At 45.1% G+C, this 25,968-nt stretch overlaps 2 protein-coding genes across 6 annotated transcripts in view; both read left to right on the forward strand.

The window, feature by feature from the left end:
• Positions 1-13,464, forward strand: part of MLKL (mixed lineage kinase domain like pseudokinase) — a 32,760-nt gene extending 19,296 nt beyond the window's left edge. Inside the window, exons 6-11 of the mRNA XM_075073671.1 lie at positions 1,681-1,816; positions 2,974-3,058; positions 7,250-7,398; positions 8,091-8,140; positions 8,736-8,876; positions 11,619-13,464. Of these exons, the coding sequence (XP_074929772.1) occupies positions 1,681-1,816; positions 2,974-3,058; positions 7,250-7,398; positions 8,091-8,140; positions 8,736-8,876; positions 11,619-11,671 (614 nt within the window). The 3' untranslated portion in view covers positions 11,672-13,464. The remainder of the gene's footprint in view (positions 1-1,680; positions 1,817-2,973; positions 3,059-7,249; positions 7,399-8,090; positions 8,141-8,735; positions 8,877-11,618) is intronic.
• A 2,891-nt stretch (positions 13,465-16,355) lies between these two features.
• RFWD3 (ring finger and WD repeat domain 3) overlaps positions 16,356-25,968 on the forward strand; it is a 48,508-nt gene continuing 38,895 nt past the window's right edge. For 2 of the 5 annotated variants that reach the window (XM_032791830.2, XM_075073818.1), the window contains exons 1-3: positions 16,356-16,472; positions 21,942-22,332; positions 23,805-24,025. In XM_032791830.2, coding sequence (XP_032647721.1) covers positions 21,944-22,332; positions 23,805-24,025 — 610 coding nt within the window. In that variant the 5' untranslated portion in view covers positions 16,356-16,472; positions 21,942-21,943. Of the gene's footprint in view, positions 16,473-20,045; positions 20,194-21,338; positions 21,406-21,941; positions 22,333-23,804; positions 24,026-25,968 lie in introns of those variants that run through there. The other 3 variants (XM_032791831.2, XM_075073819.1, XM_032791829.2) reach the window with 2 other exon arrangements.

A 25,968-nucleotide genomic window follows, 5' to 3' on the forward strand; every position in this document is an offset into this window, starting at 1 on the left:
AGGTAAGATGTCCACGCAGTGGGCAGAGGCGGTCAAAAAGCAAAACAGGATGTTAGGAATCATTAAAAGGGGATAGAAATAGACTGAGAATATGTTATTGCCTTATATAAAACGATGGTACGCCCACATCTCAATCTGTGTACAGATGTGGTCTCCTACCTCAAAAAAAAGATTTCTTAGCACTTCGAAGGTTCAGAAAATGGCAATAAATGATTCGGGGTTTGGGGAGGGTCCCATACGAGGAAAGTTAAGGCTGCCTCTTCAGCTTTGACAGAGGCGAACTAAGGGGGGATTTGATAGCTGTATATAAGATCTGAGTGAGGTAGGAAGTGGATAAGGAAAAGTTATTTACTTTTCCCATAATACATAACTAGGGGTCACCAAATGAAATTATAGGTGCAGCAGTTTAAACAAATAAAGGAAGTTCTTCTTCACACAGGGCACCAGTCAACTTGTGAATCCTTTACCTGAGGAGGTTGTGAGCTGGACCTATACAATGTAAAAGGGAACTGGATACAATTCATGGTGGCTAGTCATCAAATGGCTATTAGCCAGAGGGTAACGAATGGTTGTCCCTAGCCTCTGTTCAGCAGAGTGGAGATGGAATGGCAGGAGAGAGTCACTTGAATTCATTGCCTGTGGTTCACTCCTCTGGGGCACCTGCCATTGCCTTGTCGGTGAAGATAGTTAGGCAGATGGTTAAAAACATTTTGTTATTACCTTTGGAGTTTTTGGCTAGTCGTTCTTCAAACTCCTCTTTGGCTTTTCTTATTACACTTTTGCATTTAATTTGGCAGTGTTTATGCTCCTTTCTATTTGCCTCACTAGGATTTGACTTCCACTTCTTAAAGGAAGTCTTTTTATCTCTCACTGCTTCTTTTACATGCTTATTAAGCCACAGGGGTCTTTTTTAGTTCTTTTACTGTGTTTCTTATTTTGGGGTATACACTGAAGTTGGGCCTCTATTATGGTGTCTTTAAAAAGCACCCATGCAGCTTGCAGGGATTTCACTTTAGTCATTGTACCTTTTAATTTCTGTTTAACTAACCCCCTCATTTTTGCATGGTTCCCTTTTTTTAAATTAAATGCCACAGTGTTGGCCCATTGAGATGTTCTTCCCACCACAGGGATGGTAAATGTTATTGTATTACGGTCACTATTTCCAAGCGGTCCTGTTATAGTTACCTCTTGGACCAGCTCCTGCACTCCAGTCAGGACTAAATCGAAAGTTGCCTCTCCCCTTGTGGGTTCCTGTACCTGCTGCTCCAAGAAGCAGTCATTTAAAGTATCAAGAAATTTTATCTCTGCATTTCATCCTGAGGTGACATATTCCCAGTCAATATGGGGATAATTGAAATCACCTACTAATATTGATTATTTATTATTATTATTATAATATTATTACTGGCGATCGCCTTTTCTGCTCATTCCCTATGAAGCACCTGGTGTTGGCGACTGTTGGAAGACAGCGTGGCCATTCTTACATTTATTTCCCACAGTATGGGCATGTCAAAGGGCCATAAGAACTGTCACTCTTGAATTTCCTGACAATGCTTGATTTGAACTGTGCAGAGTTAAAGCTGCATTAACCCAGGATTCTGCATTTCTAATGCAGAATGAAATAAACACATGAGTTGTCTCAGCTCAGGTCACCATTCACTGGGCTTCTGTTCTGATCAGGTTCCAGCCCTTGTTTCTCCATTGTCATGGAGTACTGTGAAAAGGGAACACTGCGGGACGTGCTGACAAGGAAACCTCAGCTCCCCTGGGAGACACGCATTCGGATGGCAATAGATGCGGCCAGAGGCCTATACAGGTATGTCATGGGGCTAGTGGCCCTTCAGGAGAATTAGGGCCCAACTGGCCCATGATGACCCTGTGGGCTGCACCTAGGAGCAATCAGGTGCTCCTGGGAGAGCCCTTTAGTTAATTAGAATTGAGAGTATCAAAAGGAAGTTGCCTGAGGGAAAGGAAGCTATCCCTGATGGTCTGTGCCTGGCTCTGGGAAGGGAGTGGGAAGGCTGAAAGGTATCCTGTAAAAGGAAAGAGACCTCCTAGAGTGAAGCTAGTCGCTGAGAAGTTAGTGCTCTGAGGAACGGTAGCTAAATCAGAGACTAAATCCCAGCAGGGGTAGGACCAGAGAAATGGAGTCTGAGAGACAAGAGGGGCTTTTTGGCAAATGGCTGGTCAGAAGAATCAGGAGACTCTGGTCAGGAAGAAACAGAGCTTTGGACTATTCTCTGATGTTGGCTTAGTGGTTGTGGGTAAATGAAGATTCCCCTGAATAAGGGAGAGGCAAAGACTGAGTCAAGATATATTTATATGATAAAAAGGGGAAACTGAGGCATGGGATGGCATCTGGGTCTGTGACAAAGTACAAAGCATAACTGAAGACAAGTGAATTCATTTTCTGATGTCCCTCTATATGCCTGAATTGGTTTCATCTATAGGAAAGCAAAGGTGGATGGGGTGTGGGTACTGTGGTTAAAGTCACCCTCACCATCCACAAAGCCCATGACTTCAAAACAGGCAGTGGGAGAAGTGATCGGAGGCTGGGTTTAGATAAGAAAGTGCCCAGATTCTCAGATGCCCTTGGCTTGCGAATCTGGCCTGAAGCCTGGTAGGAAAAGCCTTTCTCCTGAGATACCTGGTGCTGCTGCTTCCAGGAATACCTTATAGACCATCATTAGTACTACTGCCCAGTAACAGACTGGTTACTACCCACTGGCCCGAGGCTGCTCTGACAATGGCATTCGCTGGCTTGCCACTTTACAGGCAAAACATTATTGTCTTGTAGCCACTGGAAAGATTGGATTTGTGGCTGTTGTCCCAGAATAACTAGGTGTGGCTTCTGAATGCTCAGTAGTGTCCAAAGGTCCATCCTCGTGGCTGTTCTGGGTGGGAGCAGAGAGAGGGAAGGTGGCAATGGATCCATTGCTAATGCTTTCTGCTCTTGGTTCTGACCGGCTGTAGGTTGCACCAGACGGGGGAGAAGTCTAAATTGCATGGATGCATCAATAGTACCAAGTTCCTGGTTGCCAAAGGTTACTGTGTGAAGGTAAGAGCTGTCTTATGAGAAGACTTTTTGAGAGGTTTGAACGTTTTTGTGGCTATCTATTCCATCTCTCCTTCCCTCTCTCCCTCCCAATACCTCAAACATCTATAGTTTCAGTGCTAATTTACTATGCAGATGAGACACCTGAATTATATGGCCACACCCCCTACTATTATGCAGTCTTCTCTCCTCCTCCCTCCCCAAAACCCTCTTCCCTTTCCAGCTCTCCTCCCAGGACAGTATGAGCAGCACAGGAGTCTGTTTATTTAGATGTTAACTTCAGGCTGTTCTACACAGTCCCCAGATTTTTAACATGCAGCTGGTTTTTATATTGAAATGCACTGCTGCACTGCAGACCCTGATGGGAAATTCCCTCTTGACTTTAATGAGACTATTGGATGAACATCATCTCTGAAAGGCTGGCAATGTTGTTATTTATTACTGGTATTACTGTAGTGCACAGGAGCCCCTTGTGCCAAGTGCTGTACAAACACAGAACAAAAGGATGGCCTCATCTCCATGCTTATTTAGCTACCTAAATATGGCTGCAGGTGCCCAGCTTTAAGCCCCCAGGTTTGCAACTATACGCCTCAGTGAAAACATTTCCATCAGCTCTTCATGAAGGGATAGTGGCTGATTAAAGACAAGCTGCCACAAGCAAGGTGAGGAGGCATGGCATGAGGTAGAGGAGAAGCAGAATTGAGGAATGACAGAGTATTGTAATAAGGGGTGACTCTAGGCACCAGCAAAGCAAGCAAGTGCTTGGGCAGCCCATTTGCAGGGGCAGCAGCCCACAGGGATCCAGCCTCGGAGCTGAGAACCAACAGGGGGCCCTGGGAGCTGTAGTTCCTTGGTTAGGTCCCTGCCTATAGAGCCAGCCCTGAAGCAGGGAAAGAACTACAGTTCCCAGCATTCCTTTGGCCATTATCAACAGGAAAGGGAGGGGGAGAGAGTATTGTAGCTGAAACCTCATGCTGCAGCTTGCTGTGAATGGAGAGCTCACTGCTAGAGCAGGGTGACACTGTGAAAGGGGAACAAGTGTGCCCAAAGAGTAGAAGGCTTTGGCCCAGATATCCCCTTCAGAAGACATTCCCAGACTGGTTTAGGGATACTGGTGTGACCTCACCTTGCAGCCCCCAAAGAAGGAATTGGGTGGACTAAATGGACAGTGCTTCTCTCTATCCGAAGCGTAGCAAGGGAGGTATGTGGATCCCACTAGAATTTAACATGAAAAGTAAGGGAGAGAAGGCTCTGGACCTGGGCAGCTTTAGATACACTACCAGGCACTTAGGAGGATTTCCACTTCTGAGCCATGGAAGCAGAAACTGACTTTTCTTTCCAGATTTAGCTAATATTCAGAAAGGGAATCTAGCACCTGCCTTCCAGATTTGAACACCTCAAAATTCAGGAGTGCTCAAGCTTGATTTGGGCAGCTCTTACTTCATTTCTCCCAAATCAAATATACTGATCCTCCGTAATTTGCTGTACAAAAAGTAGGATAAAATTGAGCAAGAAATGCTTCCCAGTGGTTTTTAGGACTGGCATTGCTATTGTCAACAGCCATTGCCTTTTTTTTTTTTTTAAGTTTTATTTGTTTAAAAGGAAGACAGTGAAATGCATGGTAAATTCCCATGAAAACAAAGAGGTGGAACAAAAGAATAATAAAGACACCTCAACTTTTCCTCATTTATGGAGGACAGTCTTAAATATGCATCCAGATATCCTCCAATCACACAAGCTGAAATTGTTCCACTTTACGCAGTTCGTAACCATATGGGACCAATCCTGTCTGTGTTCTGTGCACATCCAATATTCTGCTGAATGACTGCCCGGGGAGCAAGTTACGCAGTGACCCAGGGTGGGCAGAAGGAGGGTGCAGATGGAAGGGGCAGAGCCCAGGCTGGGCACGCAGGGGGGGGGGGGGGGGAGTCCAGAGCTGGGGCAGCATGGGGTGTTGGGGGACAGAACCCAGGGCTGGGGCAGCCAAATTTTTTTTTGCTTGGGGTGGCAAAAAAACTAGAGCCAGCCCTGATTGTAATAACAAATTTAGATCTTAAAACACACAGTACTCACCTCAGGGTACATCTTCACTTTAAAAAAACCCCCACAGCAGCGAGTTTCTGAACCCAGGTCTATAGACTCAGGCTTGCACTATGACACAACACATAGGTGTGTAGTCATTCCGGATCCAGCTGGAGCTCAGGCTCAGAAGCTTCGGGAGGGAGATGAGCTTCAGAGTCCAAGCTCCAGCCTGAGCCTGACTGTTTACATGCCTATCATTAGCGCTGTAGCATGAGCCTGAATCTGTAGGCCTTGCTCTGGGACTCGCTGCAGTGGGATGTTTTTGTTTTTTCAATGCAGACATACCGTAAGAGCCCCATCCCTGTTACCAAGCATGTACCCTCTTCGTGGTTCAGGAAGGACATATCAAGTGGGGTGTTGTCGGGATCTATCCTGGGTCTGGTTCTATTCAGTATCTTCAGAAACAATTTGGACAATAGCATAGAAAGTACAAAGTTTGCAGCTGATATCAAGCTGAGAGGGGTTGCAAGTGCTTTGAAGGACAGGATTAGAATTCAAAATGATCTCGACAAACTAAAGAAAAGGTCTGAAATAAATATTATGAAGTAAAATAAGGACAAATGCAAAGTACTACAGTAAGGAAGGAATAATCAGTTTGACTAATACAAAGTGGGAAATGACCGCCTGGGAAGGAGTGCTACAGAAAAGGATCTGGGGGTTATAGTGGATCACAAACTAATGAGTCAATAATGTGACACTGTTGCAAACAAAGCAAACCTCATTCTGGAATATATTAGTAGGACATGTAAGCATGACACAAGAAGTAATTCTTCCACTGTACTCTGCAGTGATAAGGCTTCAACTGGAGTATTGTGTCCAGTTTTGGGTATCACGCTTTGGGAAAAATGTGGAGATGGTCCAGAGAAGAGCAACAAAAATTATTAAAGGTCTAGAAAGTGGGGAGGGATAGTTCAGTGGTTTGAGCATTGGCCTGCTAAACCCAGGGTTGTGAGTTCAATCCTTGAGGGGGCTACTTAGGGATCTGGGGCAAAAATCTGTCTTGGGACAGGTCCTGCTTTGAGCAGGGGGTTGGACTAAATGACCTCTTGAGGTCCCTTCCAACCCTGATATTCTATGAAAACATGATCTACGAGGAAAGATGGGGGAGAAATGGGTTTGTTTAGTCTGGAGAAGAGGTGGGAATACAACAGTCTTCAAGTACATAAAAGGCTGTTATAAAGAGGAGGGTGATAAATTGTTCATCTCGACCACTGAGGACAGGAGAAATTAAACTGCAGTAAGGGAGCTTTAAGATAAATGTTAGTAAAAATGTCCCATGTCAGCTAAGCATGGAAATAGATTACCTAAGGAAATCACAGCATCTCCTTCATAACAGGTTGGACAGAGACCTGTCAGGGGTGGTCTAGATAGTCCTACCTCAGTGCAGGGGATTGGATGAGATCAATGGTTTTCAAACTTTTTAGGCTGCAAACTGCTTTCCAAATAATGTAATCTGCTGCATACTCCCATCTGAGATAGGGTCATAATATACCTATGATTAGATTGCCAATTCTTTCTAAATAAAGTGAGCTGTCTGCCATTATAAGATTTTTCTCATATAGCCCCTGACAAGAGTATGAGTAACCCACTTTGAAAACCACTGGATTAGATGATCTGTCAAGGTCTCTTCCAGTCTTACGTTTCTATGATTTATCTGCATCCTAGAGGATCTCTGCTTTTAGCCCCTTTTTAATCTTACCCCTATTGTGGCCATTATATCTCCATACAAGGCTTAGATGAGACCACTTCTTTCCATCAGTTGGACAGAGGGGATCATGGTGGTGCACCAAGAAACACACTCTCTCCCTTGTTTCTTCCCTTCTCAATATGGGGCCAAGCACATCATCCTTACATTTATAAGACCCAGGAGTGGGAATCAAACCCATAACCTCCTGCATGGCAAAGCAAGAGCACTCAGCAGACCCTGCAACATGTTCTTGCAGTGATCTGCTTGATCTCATGGCACTGAAAAGGCCACCATATAACCCAAAGGAAATCAGCTCATTAACCTTGAGCTAGGGACCAGTTATGCAATCATTGCTGCATGTCCCTGATTGCATGGAGCTCATGCTGCTGCTCCTCCCTTTGTCTTTCTCTCCTTCCCTCAATCAGCTGTCAGGATTTGAACTGAGTAAAACTGAGTCATCCATTAAGAGAAGCTGCAAGAAGAAATTGACGGATGTCCCTGCTTCAGCTTACATCTCTCCCCTGGGCCTAGCTTCCCTGAGCCATAAGTATGACGTGCCCAGTGAAATATACAGGTACATCTCCATGGGGATGCTGGACTATAATACATAAGGGATGGATGCTCTACTGCAGAGTTTCCTACAGAAGCCAGGTTATTAGACAGGTTCTGTAGGTGACCTGCTTGGCATGAGATGATGAGAGCGAAGAGTCTTGAGTTCTATTCCTGACTCTACTGCTAACTTAACCTCTCTCTCCATTAGCTTTCCCTTCTGTTAAAAGGGAAGAGTGTTACTCAGACATCCTACATGGAGGGCAGAACTTGATTAACGTTTCTATAGGGCTTTGTGGATGGAGGCTGCTACTAAAGTACAAATTAATACCACATAGGAAACGGAAGAGCTTTTGACATTTCACTTGCCAAGTTCTCTTCCCCAAGGAATTGGGCACATGGGAAGGGAGAAGTCAATATTAATGTAGATGGACTCTACAGAATAATCACAGGAGCCAGCCCGGTGGGGACGGAGTGGACATGAGTCTGCTGTGTGGGAGAGCAGCTCACGAATCAGCCTGGTATACTGATTCCTAAACCAGGAAGGAGGGAGTGCTCAGATGACATGCTTGTTAGGTGGCTGAGGGTGTAATTTACCCTCCTTCTCTCCAACAGTTTATCCAGCAAGCAGTACAACTGATGAGCATAGGAGGAGGGATCAGAGGGAGGCTGAGGAGGCTTTGTTGATGCTTAGCAGGCCTATTTGTGTCCTTTCAGCTTCGGGATCGTTCTGTGGGAGATTGCGACCAGCAAAATTCCATTTGAAGGTGGGCAACAAGGGCTTGTTTTCTGTCGTACTGCAAGCACCTGGGTAAAGGCCTGGGAGGCCAGTCCAGATGTGTTCTGCTGATGCAGGGTGATATTTGAGATCAAATGCACCACTTGGCAAATGTTCCCTATTGCTACCTAGTGCTCAGGAGCTTCAGATCCAGAGGGGTTATGAAGCAACTGACTGTCCAACATGCCTGTATCCACTTGGATCAGGCAGAAAAGTAGCTTTAACTCTAAAATCTTTCCTGGAATTTAGTCTCCAACTCAGCAAAGCACTTAGACACATATTTAATTGTAAGCACATAAATAATCCCATCTGTATTCAACAAAGCTCTTAGGCATATGCTTCTCTACTATTGAAATTAAGTGCTCCACTGAACTGGAGCCTTAAGGCAGGGTTCATAGCAGATGAGTTTTTCAAGGACGCAGCATAATGAGGATTTCAATCTTGGCTCTCCCCCACTCTGGACTTGGCAGGCTGCATGAGGCTCTATTTAAATGCTTGCATTATGTTCCCTCTCCCGTACCTTCTTGTGGAATCTGAAACAAGTCAGTGCCTCCTGATGTCCCAATTTGTGTGTGTTGTGTTAGGCTGCAGTTCCCAAGAGATCTATCAGAAAGTTTATGAGCAACGTTACCAGGCTCCTGTTGGGGAAGATTGCCCCTCCCACCTGCGGGATGTCATCAATCAGTGCCGGGCCTTTGAGCCTTCGCAACGTCCTTCTGCAGAAGGTAGGATGGAGTCCCATGTTTGCTTCCCTTTACTCTACAGTAATACTAGCTACCAGGTGGTGGCTGCTGAACCCCAGTCATACTTGCTGGGGAAATCTCAAGAAGGAGCTGAGGGACTGCAAGCCCAAACCCCCAGTCTGGAAGGAGAGGGATAGGGGGGTCTCTATCTGAGAGAGGAGATGGCTAGGAAAAGTGAAACCTTTAAGTTGGTGCCCTTGAGAAAAACCGGGAGATGGGCTATGGGTGGTGCTTTCCTGGCAGATTCTCCGGAAGCAGCGACATCCCCCTCGCTCAGTTGCTAGGCAGAAGCACAGCCAGGCAGCTCTGCACACTGCTTCTGCCTGCAGGCTCCGCCCCTTCAGCTCCCATTGACTGTGTAAAGCCAGCACTCTGGATGGAGGCAGTACTCAGAGCTGCCTGGCCATGCCTCTGAAGCAGCAGACTGTGCAACTGGTGCAGGAGCTGCCTGAGTTGTCCCTGAGCCAGGTGCACCAGCCACTGCAGATGTCATGGAGGTCACAGAAAGTTATGGAACTCATAACCTCAGTGACAAACTCACAGCCTTAGTAATGACCCCCACTGTTACAAATGTGCACCTTGTTTCCAGTTTGAAATTGTCAAGCTTCATCCTCTGGGAGAGTGAAGTGTGATAACTCAGGACAGACAGCTGCAAGGGAGGAGTAGGGGGAGGGCCCTCCTCCCTAGCAACTGGGGGGTAACTATGGGTCAATCAGGTTCAGCTGAGAAGGGCTACCAAAGTATCAATCAATCAGCAGAGAGGGAACTACCTGAGGTTAATTAGGATCAGCTGATTCCAACTAAGGGCTGCCTGAGACCTTTTTAAACCCTCCCCTGAGGGGAAGAGAAGGAGCCCTGCTGCCAGGAGCAGCAAGACAGTGAGCCCCACCAGGAGAAGAGGCAGTATTTGCTCCCACCAGGGAGAAAAATACACTAAAAAGGACTGGTGGAGAGAAGGAACAGACTTCCTCTGTGTCCCAAGAAGGATCATATTACCCAAGCCTGTCTTACCAGGACTAAAAGCAGCAGAGGCTGGGGAGATTGAGAAAGTGCCTTGCCACAGAAGGTACAGGGAGAGAAAAGGAGCTAGAACAGGGGTCCTCAAACTTCACTGCATTGTGACCCCCTTCTGAAAACAAAATTGTTACATGATCCTGGGAGGGAGGTGCAGGCTGAGCCCCACTGCCCCACGTGAGGTGGAGAGGGGGCTACAGCCTTGGAAGGACTAGACAATGGGAAAACTGCAGGAGAAGGGAAAGGCAGATGTAATGTTTAATAATCAGCCAGGAAGCAAGTATGCTTTTCAGGAGAGAGGACACAACACTTCTGTTGAGGACACAAACCTCAGCTCACATCAAGATCACACTGGGCTTGCTCAAAGTCTTAACATGAGTGTTAGCACAGTCACATCTATCCTCCCATTAAATCTGTTCATTTGCATAGTCACTGCCATACTCAGACCTGGGGGAAAACTGCAACTTAACACATGGGCTTTCTGAGATCAACAGCATCAAAAATAATGTGCTCTGATTAGAGTAGTTCCTTGGTGCTGTGGAATCGGGGGTTTGGCCTTTCACTGAGCAATAAACTGCTGTATATGAGATCATCAGAACAGCCATATTGGGCCAAACCAAAGGTCCATCTAGCCCCGTATCCTGTCTTCTGATAGTGGCTAATGCCAGGTGCCCCAGAAGGGATGAACAGAACAGATAATCATCAAGTGATCCATCTCATCACCCATTCACAGCTTCTGGCAAACAGAGGCTAGGGACACCATCCCTGCCCATCCTGGCTAATAGCCTCCATGAACTTATCTAGTTCTTGTTTGAAACTTGTTAGTCTTCATCTTCACAACATCCTCTGGTCCACAAGTTGACTGCACAGTATGTGAAGAAATACTTTCTTTTGTTTTAAACCTGCTGCCTACTAATTTCATGTGGTGATCCCTACTATCAGGAGCTGTTCTGTCTTTGGGAATGTCTTACTGCTGTTGCTTTTAGCACATACAAAAATAAATGACTGATCCTCCTTATATTTGACAGCAACAGCAGCATAAAAGGGAGTGGAGACCTGCTGTTGCCAATGAAGGCTTGTGCGATGGAGAGGTTGTCCCCTCTTCCCACTTGGTGTATCAGGCAGGAGGCAACTTTCTTTAAATCACTCCCATCCCACCCATATGGGGCATAGACACTAGCAATTTTAATAGTCTTTTTTGTAAGGAAAGAGTGAGACCTTGAGGTTTGCCATTAGCAATCCATCATGCTCTCCAAAGGCACAAAGATTTTCGGTAGCGTAATCGACCAGGGAATTTCCTGTGCTGAGAACTATAACGAGAGCTGCCGCTAGAGGGCACTCAAAGATCAAATTTGTCAGACCCTTCTGGCATTTTGCCCTAGGTACTTAGTATTCTAGTTACCCATCCCCAAGCTGGCTTACATTAAAAAAAAAAAAGAAAAGAAAAGAGAAAAAACTTTCTGCAGCCTCTCCCAATCACTTGTTCATGTGGGTCTGTCTCTGCTGTACATGCTGGTTCCTCTCTTGCTGCTCCTGCACAGTATAAAGCAGTAAGTTTGAATTTTCTCCAATAACCTTCTGTTCTGTTGAGCCTGTAATGAAATGATTCAGTGTCCTATATACTATTACTGCATACGTATCAATCATCTTGCTAGGAAAAAAAAATCTCAGTATTCTAATCTGAAAACAAATTCTGTTTGCCTTCTGCAGAGATTGTGGACTCACTGATAGCCATCTATGGCAAGATAAATACTGCAAGCTAGCTGCAAGACATACACACAAGGAGCCCCTTGACAAAAACAGCCAAGTGTGGTTAAGAGTAAAGCATGCGCTGCTCCATCCCTGTCTACCATGACTCTCTAGCATGAAGTTTTACACTTTTCCAGCTCTGTACTCTTTTTTTTTTAAACAACATCTTGACCTGCCCTCCACCTTCAACAGTGCAACTCTAAGCCTTTAAAGTCGTGCCTGCAATTTTGCACCTGCAATTTACTGTGGACATAGTTTATAGCACTTAGACATCTCCCTTCCTGAGCATGTTGCCAAGATTAGAAAGCCATTTCTATTTCATGTAGGGGGACCAGCCTAGCATCCTGAAGGGAAGCTCCCTTAATACTGTCAACAGGGTGGAGGGAGTCAAGGTGAGGCTGTGACAGCTTGGGTGCTGGCTTTAGGTGGGTAGCTAATATTTATGTGGAAATTTGAGAGTTTAGCAAATGGTGGTAAGCATCAAGGTGCGGGCGCTTGTCCTTAGCACTGCAGGGGGCCTTTGTAGCTGGGGTAGGGAGCAGGCTAGATAGGTGAGTCAGTTTAAAGGTGTTTGTTACTGGAGGGAGTTATCACATGCGATCTTCTCATACCCTTCCCCTGACACCCACATAACTTTCTAGTCTCTCTCCCTACAAGGACTGCTGACCTCCATCCCTTCCCCTGCACTGCCCCCTCCTTACATTAACCTTTAGTATACGCATCCTCAGTGTCCTGCAGTACCTCTCCTCCCCCAAACAAAGTGAGGCACAATATCCCAGCAACTTTCCCCAAAGCTTAGGCAGTTGTCAGCCCCAGCTATTTTCCTAAGTGGTGAAAATTAATGTGGGGCTCAGCTACTTCTGTGCTAAGCTCCAGCATAATGCCTCCCCCTTGTGAGGCCTGGCACGCCGTAGAGCCTGTAACATTCCAAATTATAGACTTGTAAGGTGAATCCAGCATCAGATCTTGGCATGCCCCATATTCCGCTGTCACTTGAAGCATGCACAGTTCAATGACAAAGTGGGTATCTAGGACCCAAGTCCACCTCTGAGCCAAAGAGGGGCAGCACTACAAGAGAAAGAGGAATGCAGCAGAAACCTGCATGACCAGAGGCACAGTGGATCACATGTCAGACTAGGCATCGTTACTACTAGTGTAGATCTGAGGAAGATTCTATAATGATCCCTTCTCTAGTAGTCCCCCACCCCAAACTCAACTATCTATCTCCCTAATGCAGGCAGGCAATCATCTTCCTCTCCCCCCTGCAGAGAGATGAGACCCTCATTGCCCCATGTTAAAAGTTGGCCTTTGCTAGATCCGCTGCAACAGACACCTCTGCTCCAAAGGGGTGGAGGAGTGTTTAGCCAATTATCTCTATCTTTGCCTGGTTAGACACAACTAAATATTTGAGCCCAGGCAAGAAAACAAAACTTTTAATAGTTATATTGTCAGCACCCCAGATAGCCTAGGTCAATCTGCCTTTGGGAATTATAACCCCTGGGTGGTAGAAAGGTTAGTGGCAGAGTTTCAGACAAAATACCCATGTGAATATGAGCTGAGAAATCAGGTTATTCTTGAAAAATCAAGACACAGGCTGTCCAGTTACTCTATTCCAAATGCAGGAGGTGATCTAGGCATTTGCAAAGCGCTGTGTATGTTAACACTGCTATTGAAATGTGGGTTTTAAATAATAAATGTTCTTTATCTGAGACACTTGTAGCCACTTGTCAGGCACCACTAACTGTCACTGCTAGCCAAGACTGTCTGTAGAATTTGAAGCAGAACAGTGCATAGAACAGGTTTTTACACATCGGTGGCACTCCTGAGACTCTTTTGTTGTCACTTATACTGTTAGTCACGATCACTCAGAACTTCATGGTGGCAACAGGGTTAAAACTCTGATGGACTTGATCCAAAAGCAGTATCTCATAACAACTGAGCTATAGGAGAATCTCTGTTAACATTATAGGACCTAGGACACAGAGAAGTTCTAACTTAATACTATAAAGAGCTGGCTGGCTGTATGATTTCCTTCTCTGGCCATCCTCAAACAGTGCCAACAGTTTTCTGGTAACTCAGCATAGTGCAGCATGGACACGCAGGCCAGGGCAGCAGCCACTTGATGGAGGCAGCATGTCAGTAACACTACAGTCATTTAAGGAATACGCAATTTTAATTTCCTGTGCAGGGTTATCCACAGTACAGGAAGCCTTGAGGAGGTTTAGTAATTAGCAAATACATCTATTTTAAATTATTTTTGCTGTCCCCTCTGTTCTTCCTCAGTTAGTGTTGTTTCAGCCAACTAAAAATAGCTCCAAGCTAAAACCAATAATGACTCCTACTGTGATGCATGGAAAAAAAAATGATTCTGGCTCTGGCTGACTGTGCAAAGGAGTTGATGTCACAAGCACCTGGTGGGGACTGACAGTATTTATTTATAAGGTGCCCATCATTTGGGAATCTAAATTCAGCTCCTGTAGAGTCCTGAAAATGTTTTCCTCAAAGCTTGGCATCAAATATATTTGTGGGCCCTCCCAAACAAATTCTCTCAACTTGTCAAATATCAGGGGGTAGCCGTATGTGGTGGAAAATTAGGGTAGCCCTGATGATCTATGCTTTTGCTTACTTGGTCTGGGCCTGCCTTGCAGCTAGCAGGCCCAAAACCTGAGCTAAGCTAAGTATTGTGCTCCCTGACAAAGGTGGTCAGGAAGGCAGGGCCAGAGGGCAGGCAATAGAAAGCCCCCAAAACAGGAACAATTTCCAATATGTGCCTACTGCTGTTAAGATATAATAGCTGCTTGCGTGAAGCAATGAGGTAACCTATAAGTATGAATCAATCATAGACCATACCTTCCTCTACCCCATTTGTGTAACTACCCCATTGTGTAAATGGACCCCGTAAAAGGACAATTGTGTAATAAGCACCCCATAAAAGGTAAGGTTGTAACAGCACTGAAAACCACCAAAAAGCCCTCTACTCACATTGCACCCATTCTAGGCAAGGTTGCAACAGATGGCTGGAAAGTATGAAAAGACCCTAACTCTATTTTTCCTAATAAGGGCACCATTACTCAAGTGTGTGTAATTTGATTCCTAATATGGTCACTTATTACTTAACTGTGTGTAATCTGTTTGTGGTTTGAAGCTTTAAAAGATGCTGTGTGTTTAATATCGGGGGAACAGTTCTGCCCTCTGCTACCACCCAATGAGTTGGTGTGTTTGTCAATAAACAGGCCTCAGGTTGAGTCTCTGATCAAAATGAATTTTTCCACAACATGTGTTAGTCTGTATCCACAAAAACAAGGAGTCTGGTGGCACCTTAAAGACTAACATGCAGCTGAAGAGGTGAGATTTTTTACCCATGAAAGCCTATGCCCAAATAAATCTGTTAGTCTTCAAGGTGCTACTGGACTCCTGGTTGTTTCTCTCAACTTGAGAGTCCGTTGCCAACTACCACCTTAGTGACTCTCCCTGAGGAGGCTGACCTTGCAGTAGGATGGCTCCAACAAAGAAAGAGTAGAGTTGTGCCTCAATTTTAAGTAAGAAAAGTTGGCACTTTTTATATTTGGAAAAGCCACAATTATGTGTTACAGGCCTCTCAATAAATAATAAAAATAATTAGCTCCTTCACAGGGCTTTACAGCCCTAGGTCTCAAACCACTTTGGAAAGCAAGGTATTCTCGCCAGGCTGTAACAATTGAGGTGAAAGTTCAGAAAAGTGACGTTTTTAAGTCTGATTGAAACAAACAGAGCAAAACCCCTTCGTCATCCTCAGAGCAGCGAGCTACCAAAGCCCAGCGGCCCCGCATCGCTCAAGGCGGGAATCGGATCGCTGCAGCTAACCGGCACGAACAGATCAAGGTGTGAACCAGCAGAGAGAAGCGAGAACGTAACTTGGCGCCCGCTCCTCAGGCGCAGCGAACGAGCCTGGCAGTTCAGCCGCACGCGAGCAGCTCCACGTCACTGAACCGCTCGGACAAATGCATTTGCCCGCTTCCTATCACCACTCCCCCGCCTCCCGGGGCCGCGAGGGGCGGCGGCGGATTCACTGCCCCCCGACGAACCGCCAGGAGCGGCTGGCGCCAGCGGGGTGCAGACGGGTTACTGCCGCCTCACGCCACGGCCCAGCACCGGCGCCCCCAGGGGCTGCTCGGGCGGCGCAATGCTGCTTTCGGCGCACAAGCGGCGCCCTGGACGGAGCAGCGCTTACTGCGAGTTACCGCCCCGCTGCGGGCCGTTGGGGCGCGGCGCGCTGCATGCTGGGATACGCTCTCTCGAGGCGGTGTAACGTCCTATGTTGGCAGCTAACATCAAATCGCTACCTCCTCTTGGCCTGGGGGCGGGACTAGGGTGGGGGTTTAGCCGCTCCTCCCCGGCGCCTTTTCTACCTCCAACAACATTCGAACTTGCTCCGTTCCCCGCCCTTTTTGATTGACAGGCAGTTCATTCCTCCAGCCAAAAGGTGCTTCGGGAGGCTTTTCCTCTGATCGACAGGCCGATCATCTAGTCACAAAGGGGCACAAGCGGCGTTCCCCCCTCCAGCTGATTGACAGACAACCGGCCAACAAAAATGGAGCACCTGAGTCTTCTCTTCCCCCTCTGGCTAAACTGGCAGCCAACGTGTCCAGTAACAGCCGGCAACGTAACGTCACATCGCCCAATAGAAGTAGGGTTTTGTCAGCGAGGAAGGTGGTCACCCAATGAGGTCGCGGGGTGGGTATCCGTTGCCGGCGGGGAGATTGAGCTGAGCGGGAGGCTATGGCGCCTCTCTAGGGCCGGTTGGTAACTCGACCTCTCCCCCTCCCGCGGCCGGAGGTGAGTGTGCCCAGCCCTGGCCCGGAGCAGTATGTCCCGCGGGCTCCCCGGACACCTGGGTTCATTCCTGGACCCGGGCCGGCCCCTCTCCCGAGGGGCGCGAGGGCCGGCCGGTAACGCCCGCGGGCCCGTCGCCGCGCAGTGGGCCGTGGGAGGCACGTGCAGGCGGAACGGGCGCTCGGGCAGCGGGCCCTGCGGCCCCCAGATCCCGGGTGCTGGGGCCCTGGCTGTGACCCGACGGCGCCGCGGCTGGTTGCCCTCTGCTGGCCGGTGCGGTTTTAGCAGGAGCCTGGCTGTCTCCGGCGCTGAGAGCTGTCGGTGTCTGTCCAGCGCCCTGGGGTCCCGGCCTGGCTGGGGCTCCGAGGCGCTGCTGCGGCAGCGCAAATAACCATAACCAGCAATCCTGCTCTGTGGGCTGGAGTAAAGCCCTGCAGTGTGGCACCACCCTTCCTGCTGACCCTAATGCGATCTCCAGCTCCTGCTCTGCCACCCTTGCCAGCCTTCGTTGCCTGGTGCTTTCTCCCATGCTACCCTTTGTGTGCGGGGAGGAGCTCCCTCGGAAGCAAAGGGTGGTAGTTTGACTGTAGTGTTGGACTGGGACTCAGGTGGTTTAAATCCTGTCTTCTGCAGGCTCCCTTTATGATCTTGGGCAAGTCATGTGATCATGTTGTCTCAGTTCCCTTCTGTAGAAAGGTTATTATAATGGTGATCAGCTGTCCCACCATTTGTCTCTAAATACTACTGCAATACAAATAACCATAACATTATCTTCCTTCAGATCCCTCCTTAAACTTCATCTCTGCTGTGATGCCTGCAAGACCGTTAACAATGGCTGGACATCAGTCAGGCTGATAGTGATGCTTATTATACCTTATGCATTCCCATATCTTAGAATCACAGAATATCAGGGTTGGAAGGGACCACGGGAGGTCATCTAGACCAACCCCCTGCTCAAAGCAGGGCCAATACCCAGACAGATTTTTCTCCAGGTCCCTAAATGTAGGATTGAATGCAACCCTTTCTCTCTACTTGTCCCTTGTAATAGGTTCAGACTATAAGCTCTTTGGGGGCAGGGACTACCTTTTAATTATGTGTGTGCAGTGTTTAATAGAATGGGTGACTGGGCTCTCACAAGATGAATAAATAATAAAAACCCTACTTGTAAGAAAGCATTCAGCTTATATATCCCCCTTAGGGCTGTTTAGAACCCATCGGTTACTCATGTAAGTAGCCACTGTTGGCTAATTTCCCACTTTGAGGGAACAGCCAATACCCTGTCACAACTATTGGAGTGCCTATATGATGTGGATCTTAGGGCTTGTCTACAGACAGTACTTGTATTGTTTTAATTATTGCGGCTTAAAGAAGGGTGTAGGTAAAGCCGTATAGAATTGTGTAGATAAGACTGTATTCACTCTAGAGCTGAAAGCGAGTGTAGAAACTAGTTTTGCTATTGCAGCAAATCAGATTTTTAAGGTAATTTTTGAGGTGCCTGTGATGAGGTCGGTCACAGAGACCCCCCTTGGGACTGTAAGCTGATGTGCTGAAACTACCTCTGAGCCCGTTTTCCCTGTCTTGTTGAGCCAGACACTCTAGCCTGCTGCAACACAGACCCAGGGTCTGAACCACATCCCCAAAGCTGCAGGCTCTTTAACTGAAAACCACTCAGCAAGTAGTCATGTCTCCAGCACCGAGACACCCAGCTACCAACGGGATCCAAACCCCAATAAATCCATTTTACTCTGTATAAAGCTTATACAGAGTAAACTCATAAATTGTCTACCCTCTGTAACACTGATAAAGATGCACAGCTTCTTTGCTCCCCCAAGTATTAATCGCTGACTCTGGATTCAATAATGAACAAAAGTGATTTTATTAAGAATAAAAAGTAGGATTTAAGTGCTTTCAAGTAATAACAGACAGAATAAAGTAAGTCACCATGTAAAATAAAGCAAAAACATGCAAGTCTAAGCCTAATACGTTAAGAAACTGAATACAGGTAAATCTCACCCTCAGAGATGTTCCAATATGCTTTTTTCACAGACTAGACTCCTCCTTAGTCTGGGCCCAATCCTTTCCCCTGGTTCAGTTCTTGTTAGTTCCAGCTCATGTGGTAACTAGGGGATTTCTCATGACTGCAGCCCCCTTTGTCCTGTTCCACCCCCTTATATATCTTTTCCACAAGATGGGAATCCTTTGTCCCTCTCTGGGTTCCCACCCCTCCTTCTAAATGGAAAAGCACCAGGTTTAAGATGGATTTGAGTACCAGGTGACATGGTTACATGTCACTGTAAGACCTCATTCTCTATTCTTTCAGGGTTAGCCTGTCAGGAAAGTTTGAGGGTAAACAGAGCCATTTACAGCCAGTTGTCCTGGTTAATGGGAGCTATCAAGATTCCAAACCATTATTAATGGCTTACACTTTGCATAGTTACAATAGGACTTTAGAGTAATACTTCATATTTCTAGCTGTAGATACAAGAATGAGACATTCATACAAATAGGATGAATGCACTCAGTAGATTATAAGCTTTGTAATGATACATTACAAGAGACCTTTTGCACAAAGCCTATTCCAGTTACATTATATTCATACTCGTTAGCATATTTCCGTAAAACATGGAGTGCAAGGTCACAGTGCCAAAGTAACTTTGTTGAACTATTTCAGTGCTAGCTGGTTGCACTGAAATAGCCATTGGACAGATGATGAACAATTGATGTGTGGTGCTCCATTATCCCTTTCTAAAGGTAGCTAAAATTACATATGGTCAGTGGAAGATAGAGGGAATTTTTCCTATTTTGTATTCCATCTGCCTGTTCTTACATGCAGTTACTTAGCTACCATCAGCTTCTGTGATAGTAATGACTTTTGAAGTGACACGGCATTAGCTCTGCCAGGTCTTCTGTGTTTACATTGTACAGGCTCTTCACAACAGGTTGATAGTCTTAACTTTGAGATGAAATTCATTTCTAGGTTGGTGGTCTAATCTAGTCATGTTTTGTAGGATATAGCAAAGGCCACGGAATTTGTATTTTAACACAGTAACTCTTCTCCATTGGTCAAGATGGTAACTTCCTCTTATTGAAGAGGACTTTAAAATATTTACAACACTGAGTGTTTCAAAGTTCTATTGAGGCAGTGTTTGAATAGCTTTAAAGAAAATAACAAACATCATAAAGGATATACCTGATCTAACAAAAAGTTTTATATTTTCCCTCTAATTAAGACAACTTGTTTAAAATATTGTTTGAATTTCACTATAGATTCCTTTATTCTAAAATGGAATCATCAGTATTATATAGCTGAAATTATATCATAGAGAAGAGGATTCCAGCCTGTTCATCTACATACACTTTTATGAATTGAGACTGTTTAATTCAGTTGAATTAACTTTAAAGGTAAAGTTTTTTGTTGGATAAGTTAAGGTTGCAGGCATGTATATGTGGATTTAATGCATATTACCTTTCGAGAACCTTAGTATTAAAACAAACAAGCCATAAGAAACACAGGACATGCAATGTTGCACTTCTCAAACAAAGACCCAGACTGCCATATCTTTCTATCCTTTGTAGAAATACCAGCCTTCCCATCTGCTCTTCTTTGCTTGGAGAGTATCTCAAATGTGCAACATAGAGCATTGATCTTCTAATTCGTATGAGAGAGATTTGTGTAAAACAAAGCGTGCTATGCTGTCCCGGTGCTAATCGTTGCTTTCTCCCTGTAAGTACTTTAATTTCATGATGCTGGATAGCATGTATATAGTGTGTAAAGAGCTGTCTACTGATATTTGGGTAATTGGCTGACATCTGGGATCACTGAGCGTGATCAGAGAGGTTCTGAGTACCTCCAGAAAGGTGCAGAGTGCCCTCAGTATCCTGCAGAATTGAGGCCCTTAATAAATTGTCTTAAGTAGAAGAGAGAGTTCAAGAGGGCATGAAACCATTAAGAGGTAAACGGGTGGGGCCCATGGACGGTGTGAGGCCAGTAGCGGCCCCTGGCGCGCTGGGACCGGGTCTTCTTGGAGTCGGGTTGCTTGGGAATGCAGCCCAAAGCGGGTGGTAAACTCAATCTAAGGCTGTCTTAACTATGTTATTTGTCTAACCAAGAATTTGTAAAATTCTTTTGTTTGTGCTCTCTATGACCATGAAGAAATCCGTAATTAACATTACCACATTGTGATCTAAGGCATTCTAGTTTTTGTGGGCACGAAGATTAGGGTTGAAAGGGACCTCAGGAGATCTAGTCCAACCCCCTACTCAAAGCAGGACCAACCCCAACTAAATCAAAACGCTAACCCTCTGTATAAGCTCAAAAACTTGTCTCTCTCACCATCGGAAGTTGGTCTAATGAAAGATATTCCCTCACCCATCTTGCGTTCCTTTATTTATTTATTTTAAACCATAGCTATGGGAACAGAGTTAAAGTAGTCTGTGTGCTCATTCTTGAGAGGCAGTCAGAAATCTGCATTTCTTGAGTTTCTAATATATGATTGTTTTTAACTAGCATTCCTGTCTTCCAAAATTCCTGCATTGATTTATATGAAATTTTGCAGTGAAATTCACTCTCAGTCTGAGTATGTACCTACATATGACGTATAAAGGGCTGATAATATCAACAGTGTCATGACTGGGGGTATTGTTAGCGTATACTACTTAGGCTTATACAATTCTAGTGAACATGAGGTGGTGTATGCACAATAGATGGCGCAGCCAGGTAAGATTCATGGTGAACTTGTTGTCTTAACTGAATTTCATTCATTTACTAGGAAACTCCATTTTTGGGATAGGTTTGTTTTGGTTTTTGTTTTTAAATAAACATTGAGTCCTCTGCCACGTGTGTAGTGCTCTATTAATATTTATTTACAGGCATTTCTGTGATGATGATCACATTGAGATGCTCAGATACAAGATCCTTTGAGATCATAGATTAAAGGTACGAAGTGCCATATATTATTATTCATTAGTTAAGCACTGTAGACTGATGTAGCTCTCTCTTTTTTTGGGGTTGTAGGAGGAATTTAAATGCATAGCATCTGCCAAAATCTCTACCCCAAAATACAAAAATAATCTGTGAATACATATTAACTAGCAAAGAAGAACTCCCCAACTCACCTACTCCCATCAAAAGGCTAACTTGAATAGACAGGCCTTGCAATGTGTCCGCGAGGCTAGAAAACTCAGGCTCGGTTGGGTTTGAGACTTATAGAGTCAAGGACTCTGAAAATGCTTTTGTCAAGCCCTCAGCCAACTGATATATAAATCCAAGGACTGTTAAACTGGAATTCTCAAATCATGTCAGCTGCCACAGAAATGGTCTCTAAGAAGCACTGGATCTTAATCCTAAAGGATATTGCAGTCAGCAGGGGTCTTTATGCTGACGTGTCTGTAATTTACTTGAAGTATGGACTTGTGTACAAGTGTTTGCACTAATCCCACATCTTTGTTTGCTCCATCCCATGCCTTTCTCAGAAATGGCACAGGAAGAAATGGAAGTGGATCTCCAGCCAGCAGTTACTTATTCTGTGGAGCACCGTGAGGCATTTCCCTCAGATGCCTCTGATCAGGCTCTACTGTCACTGCCATCCAACTCTCCAGTGCCTAGTGAAGAGGCAGAAGGCATTGTGGTTCCTCCTGCTGACGAAGAAGTCATTGTGGTCTCTGATGCTGATGAAGCAGTGACAGTTGCTGAGTCTGACTCCCAGTTGAATGCTGCCCCTAGCCTGGATGGTCTGCAAAGGCTGCATGGGGTATTGGAGCTGTTTCAACTACAGGCTGCACAACAGATCACACGACAGCCACCAGCAAGGAGAATTCGCCGGCGACAAAGAGGTGGTGGATCCCAGAGGACAATCAGTACCAGGTAAAACTGAAAAGGAGTCAAGTCTGAACTTTCCCCCAACCTAATGATTTCACTTTATAATCTGTTGTGCTTCCTATGTTATGCTGAACTCTAGAAAGCCCAGTCCAGCCCACCTGCATGAGCTAGGCCAAATTCTGTGTGTCCCAAGTTTTCAGTAACCCTAGTAGGTAGTAGTATGATTCTTCTCATCTGCTCTTTAGACTCTCTTCTGGGAATCATGCTTTTTGGCAAGACTCTTCGCTCATTGTTCAGATACTGTGGTGATAAGTGTTCCAGAAATGCTTACAGACATAACTTCATGCTTGTAAAGCACAGTTTTCCACAGTGTTCAGTGTCCTCTTCAGCAAACAGGAAGATTTGTGAGCAAAAAAACAAATTTGAAAAAGTTTAAAGCTTAATTCTATGCTGAGTGCCACCTGTGCCTTAGCTTCAGGGGGGACCCATCAGCAGAGACTTTCATGTTTAACTCTCTTCACATTTTGGCTGTGCAGATCCACTCTAAACACTGTGGGTTAAATCCTGGCTCTATTCAAGTCAGTGGAAGTTTGGCCATTGATCTCACCCCAAGTGGCTAAACACAGCTGTACAGTCTGCCCTGGGCTCTCCTGTAGGTGTAATTCGCTTCCACATACATGGGCCATTGGGCCATTAAGCAGTCTTGCAAAATTCTACTTGCAACTGAAGAACAATTTTGTTGTTGTTGGATTGTCAAGTAAAATAGCACAAGCTTTCTTCAGTCTAATCGTTATTGTAAAGTAGTTTGGTACATATTTTTGCCATGGCACAATCTTGCAAAGCTGATGAAAGAAAAAATGGGTTTTTGTGTGGGGCATAAACTAAGGAATGGGAGTCTGATATAAGCAACCAATTTGTTTCGAAATACTGTGGCTGCATCTGGGGACCAGATGAGTTCATTTGGTAAATCAAAAAAAGCAAAGTCTAGTGGTAAGAAATCAGATGCGATGGCTCTGCTGGGTAATAACTTGTGTACCATACTTCCCACCTTTAGCGTCACTTCATCCCTCGGTGCCTTGTTTTCCCCATTTGTAAAATGGGGGTAATGATACTGACCTCCTTTGTAAAGTGCTCTAAGATCTGCTAATAAGAGCTAGATGATGACACAAACAAGGTCAAGTGCACCACATCTTGTTTTCCCCTTTCCAGCCCTGGAAAAACAATATTCCTTCTACGTAGAGGCAGATCAGGCATCTGCATTTTCTAGACCTAAGCAGTGAAGCGCTATCACAGCTGCGTGTTGAGTATGCTTCTTAAAGTTGTTAATTCACTGCCTTGCTTGGGGATTGGTGCTGTTCTGAGTGAGACATTTCGTGGTCAGTTTGGTTGTATCCCTTACGTCCTCAAACAGAGGCTCGGGATTGTGGCAAACAAATGAGGATCTAATTTTCCGTGTACATTTTACCTGCAATAATTAATGTGAAGAAATACTGCAGCTTTTACTCCTTGCTTTTCAGGTCCAGGACACCACTGGATAGTTATTTCACGGTCAGCAGGACTCAAGGGTCAACAACAGCAGCATTTCCACCACTGGAGACTTTGCATCTTCCAATTCGCAACAGTGGTCACAGCTCAGATGAAACATTGGAGTTGAGTGACTCTGACAGCAGCAGCTCCACTGAGGAGGAGGATGTGGCAGTACCCCAAGAGGAGGCACCCATAGCTGCCAGTTTGGGAGGTTTGTGCTGGTTTCACGTCACTGTGAGTTCTGAAATGCCAGAAATTCCTCTCACTTCATTTCTACTGTCAAACAGGATAACACTGGATAGAACATCTTTTCAAGCTTTACAACAGAGCTTCAAAGGTCTGACGTCAGTATACTCATAGCTGACGTGGATGGGCTGCTGCCTTCATAATGCAACAGTGGATGAATATTAAAATAATCCTGAGCAATTTTTTTTTAAGCTGTTTACTTACCCACTGATGCCTCCTGGAAATCTTCAAAATAAGTAATTCAGAGATTATTCTGTTTTCTACTTTCTGCAGTTCTCCTTTCTCCCCTGGTCATTATTATCAAGGATTGTCTCCAAAACAGAGGGCCTCAATTAATTATTGTAAATCAGTGTAAACCAGCTAGGCCAATTTACAGTGGAGGATCTGGCCCAGGATTTTTTACTGCTGAGGAAATCATCTGCTTCAAGGGTTATTCCTTGCTTAATGCAACCTCCCTCCCCTTAGCTGCTTAGGGGATAGTGGCTCACTTAGTGGATCACTCAGTGTTTTTCAACCTTTTCAGGTTGATGTTCTTTACTCAAAGTAAAAAATGTTCATGAACCCCTTAGGTTTTTTTCTTACTTTTTATAATAAAAATACTTGATCTTGAAAGGTAAGCGGATGTGGGCAGTAGAGGAATCATTCCTTTATAAAGCAACCCCCCTGTAAAATCTCCAAGGAGACAACTAATTGCAAGGTATCAATCGTAACGCACCTATCTCATTATCAAGGGATAGCTGCATCATTTTGCCCCCCCCCCTTCTTTTGCTCCCTATTGTTCTCCCTTCCTGAGCCCCCCCCCTTTTTTTTTTTTTTTTTGGTGCTATCCTCTTATTTAATCTTCAGGTACCCACATAATGTCCCTACTGTACCTCCAGAGTGAACACTTAGGATCAGTAAAAATAAGATCAGTGGTTGGCTGTCAAACTGGGGTGGGGAGTGTGTGTGGAATGTTGTGAGGTCCTGCAGGAGTCAGTCTTCAGTCTGGTACTAGTCAACATTTTCACTAATGACTTGGATAGTGGAGTGGAGAGTGTGCTTGTAAGACTTTTGGGTGACACTACACAGGAGTTGTAAGCCCTTTGGAGGACAGGATTAGAATTCAAAATGACCTCAACGAATTAAAGAAGTTTAAAATCAACAAGATTAAATTCAATAAATCCAAGTGGAAAGTAATACTCTTAAAAGTAAAAATAAAATCCACAACTACAAAATGGGGAGTAACTGAGGTGATAGTACTGCTGAAAAGGATCTGGGGGCTTCAGTGGATCACAAACTGAACGAGTCAACAGTGTATTGCAATTGTGGAAAAGGTTAATATCATTCTGGAGGGTAGATAAAACACAGGTCTGATGAGGCTTCAGCTGGAGTGCTGTTTCCAGTTGTAGGAAATATGTGGGTAAATTGGAGAGAGTCCAGAAGAGGGCAAGAAAAATGATGAAAAGATTAGAAAACCTGGCCAGTGGGAAAAGATTTAAAAACCTGGGCACATTTAGACTTGAGAAAAGACTGATTGGGGTGGTGGGGGGGATGGGACCTGATACCTCCTCAGATATGTTAAGAATTTTATGAAGAGGATGGTGATCAATTGCTCTCCATGTCCACTGAAGGTAGGACAAGAAATAATGGGCTTAATGTGTAGCAAGGGAGAGGTAGGTTAGATATCAAGAAAAACTTTCTAAATCTAAGGGTAGTTAAATTCTGGAATAGGCTTCTGGTGTTTGGTTATGGAATCCCCATCATTGGAGGTTGAAAAAGAGGTTGGACAAACACCTTTCAGGGATGTTCTAGGTTTACTTGGTCTTGCCTCAGTACAGAGGGCTGGACTAGATGACCTCTCAATGTCCTTTCCAGCCTTACATTTCAATGATTTATGAAAGTGTTACAAAATCATTTTAATTGTGCTAA

Source organism: Chelonoidis abingdonii, chromosome 19, assembly GCF_003597395.2.
Source record: "Chelonoidis abingdonii isolate Lonesome George chromosome 19, CheloAbing_2.0, whole genome shotgun sequence".
In the NCBI taxonomy this organism is placed as follows: domain Eukaryota; kingdom Metazoa; phylum Chordata; order Testudines; family Testudinidae; genus Chelonoidis; species Chelonoidis abingdonii.